Source organism: Microcebus murinus, chromosome 22 (assembly GCF_040939455.1).
Source record: "Microcebus murinus isolate Inina chromosome 22, M.murinus_Inina_mat1.0, whole genome shotgun sequence".
Classification (NCBI taxonomy): domain Eukaryota; kingdom Metazoa; phylum Chordata; class Mammalia; order Primates; family Cheirogaleidae; genus Microcebus; species Microcebus murinus.
The window spans coordinates 6,427,947-6,441,865 of NC_134125.1; the positions used below are offsets into that span (position 1 = coordinate 6,427,947).

General features: G+C 52.8%; 1 protein-coding gene across 1 annotated transcript; it reads right to left on the reverse strand.

The window, feature by feature from the left end:
* Positions 1-409: 409 nt before the first annotated feature.
* LOC105880911 (calcium release-activated calcium channel protein 1) lies at positions 410-13,732 on the reverse strand. Its single transcript, XM_012782293.3, has 2 exons — positions 13,198-13,732; positions 410-1,425 (listed from the first exon to the last, which is right to left on the reverse strand). Exons 1-2 carry the CDS (start codon positions 13,495-13,497, stop codon positions 814-816), a joined length of 912 nt encoding a protein of 303 aa, XP_012637747.1. The 5' UTR covers positions 13,498-13,732; the 3' UTR covers positions 410-813.
* Positions 13,733-13,919: the final 187 nt, after the last annotated feature.

Consider the following 13,919-nt stretch of genomic DNA (forward strand, 5'->3'; position numbering starts at 1 on the left):
ATTTTTGAGACAGAGTCTCACTTTGTTGCCCAGGCTAGAGTGAGTGCCATGGCATCAGCCTAGCTCACAGCAACCTCAAACTCCTGGGCTCAGGCGATCCTCCTGTCTCAGCCTCCCAAGTAGCTGGGACTACAGGCATGTGCCACAATGCCCGGCTAATTTTTTATATATATATTTTTAGTTGTCCAATTAATTTCTTTCTATTTTTAGTAGAGACAGGGTCTTGCTCAGGCTGGTTTTGAACTCCTGACCTCGAGCAATCCGCCCGCCTCAGCCTCCCAGAGTGCTAGGATTACAGGCGTGAGCCACCGCGTCCTACCAAAAAATTTTTTTTAAACTTTGCGTAGAGGCTCACCTGAATGGGGCACCAGGAGAAAGAGCCCAGACCCAACAAACACAGACACGAGAAGGGTGTCCCATAAGAGTATATTTATGTATCACACACACGCACACACGCACACACTCGACACTGACCAGGAGGGAGGTCGAGAAGGAAAGGACAGGAAGCACCAGGTGGCACTGGCACAGGGGAGGAGGGGGGACAAAGGGAGCTTCTGGCCCCACTCGGGCCCCCACTGCCTCCTAACGGGAGGTGCACCTGAAGCTGGAAGAACAGGAAGTGCTTATTCTCTTAGAGGAAAGTTTCAAAGTGCAGAAATTTCTTTTACAAAACGCCTTTTCCCTCCACTTTCTGTCCCCCCACCGATGGAGCCGAGCCCCCTCCACAGGCCATCCCTCTGTAAGCCTGGGGCAGGACAAGGTCATGGGGAAGGGTGTAAGGCCAAAGCTCTGGAGGGCCAAGACCGCAAGGGCTTAGGCGTAGTGGCTGCCGGGCGTCAGGGGGTGGTCCCCTCTGTGGTCCAGCTGGTCCTGCAAGCGCGCAAACTCAGCCAGCTCATTGAGCTCCTGGAACTGTCGGTCCGTCTTGTGGCTGACCAGTGAGCGGTAGAAGTGGACGGCAAAGACGATAAAGATCAGGCCGAAAGGGACCATGATGGCGGTGGAGGCGATGGCAGCTGCCTGGCCTGGGGTGATACCGCCAGCACCACTACTGCTGCTGTCGTTGGCGACCGCGCCACCGGTCGAGGGCTTGGTGGGCCGCGGCTGGCCTGGCTGCTTCTTGAGGGGCAAGAACTTGACCCAGCAGAGCAGTACAACCTCGGCCAGGAAGAGTAGTGTGCCGATGACGGTGGAGAAGGCCCAGGCCAGCTCGATGTGGCGGTGCATGCGCTCGTGGGGCGACTCCTTGACCGAGTTGAGATTGTGCACGTTGCTCACGGCCTCGATGTTGGGCAGGATGCAGGTGCTGATCATGAGCGCGAACAGGTGCACGGCCACCAGCACTGTGGTGCAGATGCTGAAGGCGATGAGCAGCCCCAGCGGGTAGTCGTGGTCAGTGTCCAGCTGCACTTCCACCATCGCCACCTGGGGGGCAGGGGAGACAGGCGGGGTGAGTGCCAGCACGGTCCTAGCCCACATAGCTATGCTCAAATCCTCACTCTCCTCCCGTCTGGCTCCGGGACCCTGGGCCAGTCGCTTGGCCTCTCTGAGCCTCAGTTTCCACATGTACATAATGGGGATAGTAACTCCACCTACTTGGGGTTAAGAAGTGGAAGAAATTGGCCAGGCGCGGTGGCTCACGCCTGTAATCCTAGCACTTTGGTAGGCCGAGGAGGGCAGATCATTCAAAGTCAGGAGTCTGAAACCAGCCTGAGCAAGAATGAGACCCCGTCTCTACTAAAAATAGAAAGAAATTAGCTGGACAACTAAAAATATAAGAAAAAATTAGCCGGACATGGACATGGTGGCGCATGCCTGTAGTCCCAGCTAATTGGGAGGGTGAGGCAGAAGGATTGCTTGAGCCTAGGAATTTGAGATTGCTGTGAGCAAGGCTGACGCACTGGCTGGGCACTCTAACCCAGGCAACGGAGTGAGACTCTATCTCAAAAAAAAAAAAAAAAAAGTGGAAGAAGTTACTGGCGAAGAAAGCAGGCTTGGAGCCAAGCCCCTGTGAGCTCATTAGCTGTGTGACTTTGGGAAAGTCACTTAATCTCTCTGAGCCTCAACTTTTTTTCCTATAAAATAGGGTATTTTTTTTTCTTTTTGGAGACAGAGTCTCTGTTGCCTGGGCTAGAGTGCCGTGGTGTCAGCCTAGCTCACAGCAACCTCAAACTCCTGGGCTCAAGCAATCCTGCTGCCTCAGCCTCCTGAGTAGCTTGGCTACTGGCATGCACCACCATGCCCGGCTAATTTTTTCTATATATTTTTAGTTGGCCAATTAATTTCTTTCCATTTTTTTTAGTACAGATGGGGTCTCGCTCTTGCTCAGGCTGGTTTTGAACTCCTGACCTTAAGCGATCCGCCCGGCTCAGAAAATAGGGCATTTTAAAAAATGCATTTAAATTAAAAAAGCAGGCTAGGTGTGTAGCGGCTCACACTATAGCACTTTGGAGGCTTAGGTGGAAGGATCACTTAAGCTCAGGAGTTCAAGGCCTGCCTGGCAACAGTGAGAACCCATCCTGCAAGAAATAAAATAAAATGAAAATTAGCCAGGCATGGTGGTGTGCACCCACAGTCCCAGCTACTCGGGAGGCTGAGGCAGAAGGATCACTCGAGCCCAGGAGTCGGAGGCTGCAGTGAGCTATTCTGGCAGCACTGCACTCCAGCCTGGAGATACAGTAAGACTCTGTCTCAAAAAAACCAATCATCAACCCCCATCCCTGCTGGCCCTACATCTTCACACCCAAGCAGAGGCTGCTTCTTCATGCCCTGCTCTGGGGACAAGCAAAGGGATGGTGGCTGGACAGGTGACAGCCCCCCCCCCAGGGCCCTTCCTGAGAACACAGTACAAAGACCCAACAAATACCAAGAGAGGCTTCCCAGAAGTGACGGGTTCAACTCTCCTGCAGGCTGCACGGCCAGCGCACCCTGGGGCTGTCTCCTCCCCAGCCTGGGGGCTGACGCACTGGCTGCTCCCCACTTCCTGGAGACTCAGGGACCCGAGGTCACCAGGGGCATGCTCTGGGCTTGCCACCCGCTGCTTCTCACCTGGACCTTGAAAATCGCCCCCATGTGAAGGAGCCAGCTCATCAGATCTGGGCCAGGAGCAGTGGGTGATGCGCAGGTGGCTAAGCTCAGCCAGTGAGGGCTGAAGGGATGGGGGCTGGGTGGACAGAGGGCACCAATGGCAATAACACCATCAAGGACAGGGACTCTTCATTAAGTGTGTGCTACATACCCGGCAGGCTCAGGGCAAAGCTAGCACCGAAGTTTATCCGCAGGCAGGCAGGGAACTCCTGCAGCCTGCCCCTCCTTACGTCCAGCGAGAGGGGTGGGCTCCCTCCTTCCCCACCAGCTTTCTTTCTGCCAGGCTGCCTGGCTTCGAACCCTGAGTCCTCTGCCCTTTATTAGGCTGTGTCGCTCTGGCAAGTTCCTTCGACTTTCCTGCCTCAGTTTCCACATCTATAAAATGGGAATAATGGCACATGCCCCAGAGGGTTGTTGTGAGGACTGAGCTTATCCATGTAAAACACTCAGTGCCTGGCACATAATAAAACCTCAATGACAGCTTTGTTATCATCATTCAGTTTAGAAACTTCATCCTCGAACCCACTGTCTCTGCCTGAAATCTTCCCGGAGGGGCATGCTCAGGCAGGGCCAAAGGGGCAGACCTGGGTTCTAGCTCAAGAACTGTCCCCTGTTTCATGTTTCACCATGTGACTTTGGTCAAGACCCTCCCCTCTATCTGTGATAGGAGAAGTGGGGACATGAAGGTCACGGTCTAGAGCTGACGTGGGGTCTGACACCACTGAGAATCTTGTGAAAACAGCAGATATTCTCCTTAAAACATCCAGGTATGGCCGGGTGCGGTGGATCACACCTGTAATCCTAGCACTCTGGGAGGCCGAGGCGGGAGGATTGCTGGAGGTCAGGAGTTCGAAACCAGCCTGAGCAAGAGTGAGATCCTGTCTCTACTATAAATAGAAAGAAATTAATTGGCCAACTAATATATATAGAAAAAATTAGCCAGGCATGGTAGCACATGCCTGTAGTCCCAGCTACTCGGGAGGCTGAAGCAGCAGGATTGCTTGAGCCCAGGAGATTGAGGTTGCTGTGAGCTGGGCTGATGCCACGGCATTCCACTCTAGCCTGGGCAACAAAGCGAGACTCCGTCTCAAAACAAAAAACAAAAAACATCCAGGTATATTAATTTATCAGACTCCTCAATTTCAATGGGCTTCATAGCCTTTTGCCTAAGAATTCCCACAATTGACGACTGTATGTACTTTTCAACCCACGAGTTTATAAAACATTTCAAGCTCATATAAATTTGGGGCAGTGCCATCAGGATTTCAACCATTTTTGAGATCACTGGTGGCGTAAAGCCAACCCCGAGAATTCTTAGTCCATGCGGGTGAGGGGCACTGCATGTGGCAGGCCACCAGGGCAGGGCATATCCCGTGGCCCTTTGCCCCCAGTCCTGCCCCACACCTGGGAAAGGGGGGCCCCCTCCAGCAGCCAGTGTCTCCTGCTACCTCCCCACCCCCAGCACTTCCTCTTCCTGTTTTGGCCTTCTGCCCCGGAACCTGAAACCAGAGAAAGGACAAGCAGCAGAGGCCACTGCTTGGCTGTCCCCGCTCTTCTGCTATTTACTCACTCACCAGAAATGCCTGGAGCCCTCAGGCAGGCCAGGCCCTGAGCTGGGCACTGGCAGTATGTACAGGGGAGGGGGGAGCTGCACACAGGTGTACACTCCCAATATGCCCCCAATCTGTGCTCACCTGCGCCCCAGACACCCCTGAGTTAGTGTATCTCTCGCATAGAGCTGTTGAGAGCACAGGCCCACCCCACACCGCTGGGCACAAACTGGCTCCTGCACTCACAAACCTGGTGACCTTGGACAAGGATTTCAACCTCTCTGTGCCACAGCTCCCACGTCTGTGAAACAGGGGCCAGCTTCTCATGGTTGTTAAGAGGAGCCAATGAGTTGATGCATATGAAGCCCTTAGAACAAGCCCTGGCATGCAATAAACTTCAGTGTCAATGATTACTGGTAATACCACTATTCTTCTTTTAGAAATGAGGAAACTGAGGCTCAGAGAGGTGAGGTCAGCTGTCTGATGGGTTATACTCCTGTTGGATTCAAACTCAAGTCAAGTTGGCTCCAAAGCCTAGGTAACAATGAGGGTAACTGAGGACACATTAAATGAGGTTTTGGCAAGTAAATGTTTAGCACATGTTCAGCCACAGGAGAAGCTCAATAAGTCTTCGGTAAAAACCAAAACACATAGGCTGGGCGCTGCCTATAGCCCCAGCTACTCAAGATGCCAGGGCAGGAGGATCACTTGAGCCCCTGGACACCTTGACTTCAGGTTGGAGAGGACTGATCCCGCACGTCCACATTCCAGCCCCACTCTGGGCCTCAGGCATAAGGAAAGTGTGTGCCCCAAACCATACCTGGCCAGATGGTCACCTCCACAGGACAGAGACCACCATGCTCCAGGCCATTTGTCACACCTACAGGCTCCAGCACCAGAAAACGGAGGCTGCTGGGACACACCCGGCCAAAGTTAGCCAGCCCTCCCTGAGGTCTTGGGCTAGAGGGAGGCCAAGCCCTTCAAGGAAGAGGAAGGGGCCGGCTGACCTGTCCCAGAAGAAACCCTATTGCCCTCGCCGGACCCTACAATTCCTGGAACTCCAGCCATAGGCAGGCTGTATGTGCTGTTCCCACATTTGGGGCCAAGTTCAATGCCATGAAGCTGTGTAAAAGAATGACTCGAAGTGAGAAGAAAGGAACCATTGGCACAAGTCATGGAGCTTGAGGCAAACGTCACAGGAATAAATGGCACTGGTTTTTCCAGGATGTTTCCTGCTTGTGAAATCTCCCCACAGGTGGGGACAGCAAAGTCAGTGGCCCTTGCAGATCTGGCAGCTGACTCCCAGGGCCCCAACCGAGGCCCAGAGCTTCCCAGAGCGATCAGATCAGATTGCATGCAGCTTCACAAGGTAAATATAGCCCGTTAACCCAAAATAAACAGCCTCCAGCCAGCCACGGGCCTGCTTGAACCTGGCCACACAAGTCCTAAAGGAATAGAGAGGGCAAGAGACAGCCAGCCCCACCTCACAGTGGTCCACAGACTCCCCAGAGAGGACGCTAAACCTCAAATGAGAGCCAAAGTAGAAGATTATGTAATTCTGCCCAGGGTACGGCTGGGGCTGACTTTGCCAGGCGTTTGCCCATCCCGCCCAAACGCCAGCCACCTTTCCTCACTCCTGCTGGGCTCGATGGAGACCCTGGGGCACCCGGTGCCTGCAAGTCCAGGCCCTTCTGTGGCAGCTCTCCCATGCCGGGCCTGACCTCAGTGCCCACAGCTGGGAGATCCAACTTTCCTTTCCCCAGCAGCACAGGTCTTCTCTTGTCCACCCTTTTAGGAGGATGAGTGGCTGCCCCCTGGAACACGAGGGCCTTTAAGCCACAGTCACCAGGGGTCACCCAGAGCTGTCTGAGCCTGCTGGCCCCACCTCAATTGCAAACCATCTATTAAGGGGACTGAAGCCTAGTCCAGCAGTTTGCAAACTCTTGACTATGACAGTCCAGTACTCCACATGTTTCTATAAATAGATACACATTTATAACAGAATCAAAAGTTTCACCAAACATTTACCCTGAAAGCATGCCGACAGTCTATTCTCACCAGATGCAATGCATGCTGCTGGTTTTTATTTCATTTCGTTCTTATTTCATTTTAAAAAATGCTGCTCCCAGCTCACCAAATTTATGTCACAAGCCACTAATAGGTTGAACCTGCAGACAGGGTGGGGGTGGGGGAGGACACAGGCCTAGACTTTCTGTTCCTCTGGTTAATTCCAATTTCTTCAGGTTTTATCTTCCAGTGACCTGGGCTCCCAAGTGAGGATCAAGGCCATTCATACATCCACAGAAAACAGTTACTGAGAACTTTGTGTTTTTCTTTTTAGTAGAGACAGGGTCTCACTCTTGTTCAGGCTGGTCTCAAACTCCTGACCTCAAGCGATCCTCCCACCTTGGCCACCCAGAGTGCTAGGATTACAGGCGTGAGCCACCATGCATGGCCTGAGAAGTTACCATGTGCCTGGAAGACCTTGTGGCTGTGCTGGAGACAAAGCAGAGACAGCAAGATCCCTGCCCCAGAAAGGGACACTGAGGAAGGATGACAGGCACTAAACACTTAAGCAAGTAAATATTTTCAGACGTTGATGAGTGCCCTCAATCGATGCTTCCCTGTTACCACACATACCAAACACATCCTAAACACAGAATTACGTGCCTTATTCCAAGGTATTTCTCTGTTTCTTCAGCATCTAATCTAGTGCTAGGTCAATGTGGTTGGAGGAATACAGGAAGATAAGACCTGACCTTGGGTATTTCAGCCCAGGGTGTCCAAAGTTTTCAATGGACAATTCTAGGTGATCCCCTGGGACTCAGAAGATCGTATTAGAACTTCTGGCATTTATTGATGCTTTAGCTCATCCTTCCAACTTTCCTATTTTTTATTTTTACGTATGTTTATAATAGCAAGATATTTTATTAAAATGCATATGTAATTTGCAAACATATGAATATTAAGGCTAGTGCTGAAAATATTTTCTTTTCTTTTTTTTTTGAGACAGAGTCTCACTTTGTTGTCAGGCTAGAGTGAGTGCCATGGCGTCAGCCTAGGTCATAGCAACCTCAATCTCCTGGACTCAAGCAATCCTCCTGCCTCAGCCTCCCAAGTAGCGGGGACTACAGGCATGTGCCACCATGCCTGGCTAATTTCTTTTTCTATATATATTAGTTGGCCAATTAATTTATTTCTATTTATAGTAGAGACAGGGTCTTGCTCTTGCTCAGGTTGGTTGAAAATATTTTCAATAGGGGTATGAGCTCAAAAGATTAGAGACCACGGCTTAGATCAGGGATCAGCAAACTATGGCTTACAGATTGTGGTTTTTGTAAATAAAGTTTTATTGGCACAAAGCCATGCCCATTCACTTACAGATTGTCTGTGGCTGCTTTCCAGCTACAATGGTGGAGTCGAGTAATCACCACTGAGACCGCATGGCTCCTTTACAGACAAAGTTGGCTGACACTAGGTTAATGCTCCCCGAAACAGCACTGTCAAGTAACAGTCTCACAAGATTCTCCTCCAGAGAAAACAGTCTGTGGTCCTATCAGTCTGAGATGTCCCTTTTGGGGAGCAAAGTAAAGGACTGTTAGAAATCCCATGGGAGAGAAATCTGCTATGTGTAAACTTTATATTCAATTTTATTTCTCCAAGAGAATCCTACTGCTCACCCCTACCCAATGCTGAATACCAAGGGGCTGCCTTAGGAAATCTATGCAGCGTTCTCCTTCACCAGCCAGGGATCCAGCAACTGGCAGGGCTCAACACTGCTTCTGGCCGAAAATTCCAGAAATATGCCCCAGGCACTTGTGCAATTTTACAAAAGGCTTCTCTGCTGGGCAGGGAGCCCCGGCCCCTTGGAGCATTCAGCAAAATTCCATTTATACATAGCCCAGCGTGCAAATCCAGCGTGCAGAACAACGTATCTGGAAGACTTCAAAGGCTCAGTTATCAACCAGCAAGAGGGATGGTAGCGAGAGGATGGCAGAGAGGAAGAGGCTCACAGTCAGCCAGACCAGACCTGAATTCTACTAGCTGGGTGATCTGAGCCTCTAAGAACCTCTAGGCTCAGGTTTCCTGTCCACAGTACATACTTTTAAGAACTACTGTGAGGATTAAGTAGGAAAGAAAGAAAAGGGTTCAGGCTCATGCCTGGCACAACAGGGGTTCTGTAAATAGTAACCACCACCATCATCATTATGGAATTCATAATGTAACTCCTCTGTCTAAAACTTTCAATAGCTCCCTATTGCTGATACAAGAGTTTGAACTTACTAAACAGCTAATCAAGGCCCTCCATCATCTTGCCTGGCTAGATTCATTTTTCTCTACTACTCTCTACACACCCTTGACCCCAGGCACACCAGCCCCTTATGTTTCCCCCAGATATTGTAATTTCTTATCTCTGTAATGGTTCCTGCCATTTCCTCTGACCAGAGGGTCAGAACTCCACCACCCTCAAGGCTCAGCTAGAATTAGATTCTTCTAACTCAGTTAACCCTTATAAAGCAGCCCTGACACCTTGGGAACAAGGGTGAGAAGTGCTCTGCAAATATTAACTTGATGAATCCTCATACAACAAGGTTGGTACTACTATTACCCCATTTTATAGATGAGGAAACTGAGGCCCAGAAAGGTTTAGTGACTTCCCCAAGGTCTCACAGTTCTAAGAGGTAGAGCTGGGATTTGAACCCAAGTTGGCTGGCTCAAGTGTCTGTTTTCTTACTTTGTTCTACTATTATTTGAGCCTCTCAGCTCTGTTCTACCACTCTCTGATGCTTCCTCTCCCACAGCAATGAGACTACACCACAGGCACAGGTCTCTGCAGCTTAGCAGCCAGATGGCCCTGGGAAAGTCATTCATCTAGATCAGGGGTCCTCAAACTTTGTAAACAGGGAGCCAGTTCACTGCCCCTCAGACTGTTGGAGAGTGCGCACTGTGGGCCCAGGATAAGTCAGCTACTAAGCAGGACAGGCAGTGGTGGCAAAAACACCCGGCAGGCAGGATAAATGTCCTCATCGGGTGGCATGTGGCCCGAGGGCCGTAGTTTGAAGATGCCTGATCTAGATGACCAACCTACCCTCACTCGGGGTTTTAGGGAAATCACGCAAGATGGCCTGCGTGGCACAGCGTCTAGCCTACAGCAAGAGCCCAATCAACAACAGCAGTAACGATGATGATCAGTGATTAGTACTACGGGTAGAAATAGCAATTTCTTGCTCATCTCCATGCCCCCTGCACTCCGAACATGTCACAGAGGCCAGATAATGTCTTATGATTTGAGCCCTTCCTTCCAACTCATTTTCACAGAAATTCCAAGCAACTTCTGAACATGCTATGGAACCTGGGAACAAAAGGGTGCTGGTGGGCAGAGAACTTGAGGAGGCAGATAATCCAAAAATAATTGATCTCAGGTCGTGGAAAGCATTTTGTTTACGGCAGCAGGCTGACCTTCCCAATTATCTTCTGCTTAGGCTAATGTTACAGCCTGCCTTCCCCAGCAGACCGGGTCGCCACGTGTGCTCGCCAGTCCTGCAGGGGACAGGGTCAGGCCGAGGCTGCCTCCCTCTTGCCAAGAGGTAAACTGAGGCACAGGTGGCCTGAATCAAAGCCCACAGGAGTACACCAGGCTCAAGGAGCGCTGCAAGATGCTGATCATATGCTACATCCAGTTTGGGTGCTCGCCGCAGCTGAGGCCTGCAGTCTCCAGAAATACTATCTGGAGCAAGAATCTCATCTGCAGACCACAGAGGGTCTGGCCAAGGTATACATCAACAGATCGTGAAAATCCCTAAATGCTTCACGGGCCCAGTCTGGCCTAATGAGTCTGCATGCCAGTCCCTGGCAGAGCAGGGTCTTTGCCATCTTTCTGCGCATGAGGAAACCGGCCTCAAAGAAGTAAAGCCACTTGCCGGGGATCCCACGACCTATGCCCAACACTTCATGAACACCTGGCCAGGCTCTTCTACCCAGGAAGTGGGGAACCTCTCACTCCCCTCTAGGCATTTGGGGAGACTCTCTTTCAATCACACCTGGTGAGCCAGGTGAGACTGGTACCTTCGGCAACCCTCCCACCCCCCTGGAGAGCAAAGGTCATGGCAGCTCCTCTGGGTTTCCAGGGAAGGAAGCCTTCTGGGGGCAGGAAGTTGGTTGTGCTGACTCACAGGCCAAAGGAGAGTACTCCAGGAAACTTGTCACTCTGTTGCCATGGTATTGGGGCTGCCTGGCACCCCTTCCTCTCTGAAGCACACTCACAGACTGAGTGTCTGCGGTGGGGGTGGGGCACGGTCAGACCTGCCCTGCTGACCCCCACCCCCTCTCTTCCATAGATTTCCAGCTTCACAGCAAAGGTGGTTACCCTCTCTTAACCACTGCCCCAGAATGGAGGCTGTCATGAGGTTCAGCCCTTCCCTGCCTGCACAACTTTGGAGATTCCATCAGCAGAGCCAGGAAGCCTTTTCTGCTCAGGAAAGAGAAATGAAGGTCCCCAAGAGACCGACTGGGTAAGCAAAGGCCCACCCATTGCCACTGGCTGCCTCAGCCTCCTGACTTCCCCACACTGCTTTTAGCAAGAGGAAGAAGGAGGTGCTATTTGACTATGAGGCCTGCCTTGTTTGGGAGGAAGAAAGTTCTTGAAAAGGCAGGAAGGTGTCACCCATTTGGATCCTTACCTCTTAAGGGTGGGAAGGGGCCTGGGGCAGCCATGAAATCATGAGCACAAAAAAAAGGGGAATGGGCCAGGCTCCAGCCTGTAATCCTAACACTTTGGCAGGAGGATCGCTTGAGCCCAGGAGTTCGAGGTTGCAGCGAGCTATGATGAGGCCACTGCACTCCAGCCTGGGTGACTGAGCAATATCCTATCTCAAAAAAAAAAAAAAAAGAAAAGAAAAGAAAAAGGAATGGTCACCATCTTAAACCCCAGAAGTGCAATGAAAAGCTAACAACTGGTGTCTCCCTCCCCTCAAGTTGTAAAACTTTCCTTGGCTTAGAAGAAACTTTTTTGCTCTATTTCTCATTGTCTAGGCCTGGTCCTAACATGTCCTTGGCTGGACATTGATCAGAGCTCCATAACCAAAAATGGCACAAGTGCCTAAGCAAGTTCTGTATGCCGGCAGACCTGGGTTCAAATTCAGCTCTACCAGATGAGCTGTGTCGCCTTGGGAAAGTCCTCTGACAAAATCACCTCAAAGGGCTGAGCCTGGAATTTAGGGAACCTACACAGTGAGTGCCTAGCACGTAGCGAGTGTTTGGTAAACGTCAGGTTTTCTCACAGGTTGTTCAGGCACAAGGCAGAGATTGGTTTCTTAGGATTTGGGACGGATAGAACAGAATCCCATCATATCTAAACTGAAAAGTAGGGTGCTACCCCTATACACACATACAGTCTCTCTCTGATATCCTTTTAGGGGCTTCCTCGGTTTCATTTTCCAAGTCTGACAAACTTTTGAGTAGCAGCCTTTAGTTACTGATTCAGAAATCAAGGCCCAGAAAGGGAGAGTGATTTGCCTGAGGTCACAGAGATAGCAAGTGGCAGAGCCTGACCCCCAATCTGGCCTTCCCACTGAGCCCTAGAGGTCTCTAAAACAATTCAGGCTCTGCTGCACTCGGCTGCTTGTTTGTGGAACACAGGGAGAGTCCCAGACACACTCCCTTCCCAAGAAAACACGAAGGGTGCAGCCACTCCCTCCCTCAAGGCTTAGCTCACATAGGATGGAGGCAGGAGTGTTCTGGGCTACAGAACTGGGGAGAAGGGGGCAGACGCCATTCATGTAGGCTGATGTCACCAAAAGTGATAATAATGTACTTATTATGCAGTGCCCGGCCCCAGAGAGACTCCAAAATTCAGGCCTGAAGGTATCTCCACAGCCACTTCTGGGCCCAACCTGCAGCCTCATTCACCCCACCCCTCAGAGGCTTTTACTCCAGCCCCTTGGGACGTGGGGGGAGGAAAAATATGCCTACCCCCTAAATCAAGAAAGAGCCCATTCAACTGGAACATGTCCTACCCTCCTCCCCCACACCCAGTGACTCAGTGGCACGTTTCTGGAGAAGAAAATGAGGGCGGGGAGCAGTTGCAAACCCCCAGGCCGAGGCTCTCTGAACATGCAGTGGAAAAAGGGTGTCAGGAAATCCCCTTCACTAGCTGGTAAAAGAATGTGGCCAATACCTTCAGGCTTCAGGTGTGGGGGGCACCAGACAGCTCTGTGGTCTCTCTCCTCATCCCTACCTCCTGACACCTGTCCCCAGATGGGTCAGACCCTTTGAGTCCTTCCTCCCCCCGCCCCAAACACATGTGGGACTGGCTGACAGATCTAACTTTGGGAGTGCATAGTTCTTGCTGTGTTCCTCTCCCCTTGCTGCAGTGTCCACATGCAGGCACCTGTCTCCCACCTCAGCTCTTGTCTGTCCAGCACCTCTGGCCCCCTTCCAGCGCCCACGACAGCGTCCCCAGCTCTTCCCCTCACTCCAGGCCAGCCCGGTCTGCTCCCCAGTGGCCCCCGGCGGGAGCGGTCAGGACAGGAGGGGGGGAGGGCAGGCGGCCCGAGCTCACCATGGCGAAGCCGGAGAGCAGAGCCGAGGTCCGGCTGGAGGCTTTGAGCTTGGCGCGGCTCAAGTAGAGCTTGCGCCAGGACAGCGCCTGCATGGAGTGCTCGTTGAGGCTCATCACCTCGGAGTAAGTCTGGCCGATCCACTCCGGGTAGGTGACGGCGGGCGGCGGCGGCGGGGACCCCGGGGGCTCCCCGTCCCCGCTGCGGCGGCGGCTCCGGCGGCTGCCGCTGGTGGTGCTGCCGCCGCTGAGGGGAAGCTCGGGGCTGCTGCTGCTCGGGGGCGGGGCGGGCTCCGGATGCATGGGGCACGCTGCAAAGGCGCGGGCCGGCCCGGGCGCCCGCGAAGGCTGCCCGCCGCACCTCCGCCTCCGCCGGAGGCAGCCGCCGCCGGCCCCCACGCAGGCCCGACGTCGCCGGCCACCGGCACACACCTAGGAGGTCAGGAAGCGCCCGCAGCCCCAGCCCGTAGGCCCGCGACGCCGCTCGCCACAGCCCCAGGCAGCCCGGACGCGAGCCTGCGCGGGCCAGCGACCCGCCTAGACTGGGCGCGCGCCGCGATTGGCCGCCGCCCCGGCTGGTTTGCATGCGCCCCGCCCACTTGCACGCCCCGCCTACCGGGAGGTAGGCGGTGTCGGCGCGAGTCATGTGACCAGCCTCCTCAGACAGCACCGCCCACAGTCCCCCGCGCGCCCGCGCCCCTTCCTGGAAGTGCCCCACTGCCCCC

Excerpts from the sequence above, each read along its gene's own strand:
- LOC105880911 (XM_012782293.3), bottom strand. The coding sequence starts at position 13,497 with ATGCATCCGGAGCCCGCCCCGCCCCCGAGCAGCAGCAGCCCCGAGCTT. Across the intron at positions 1,426-13,197 it reads TGCTCTCCGGCTTCGCCATG|GTGGCGATGGTGGAAGTGCA; the intron begins GTGAGCTCGGGC and ends CCTGCCCCCCAG.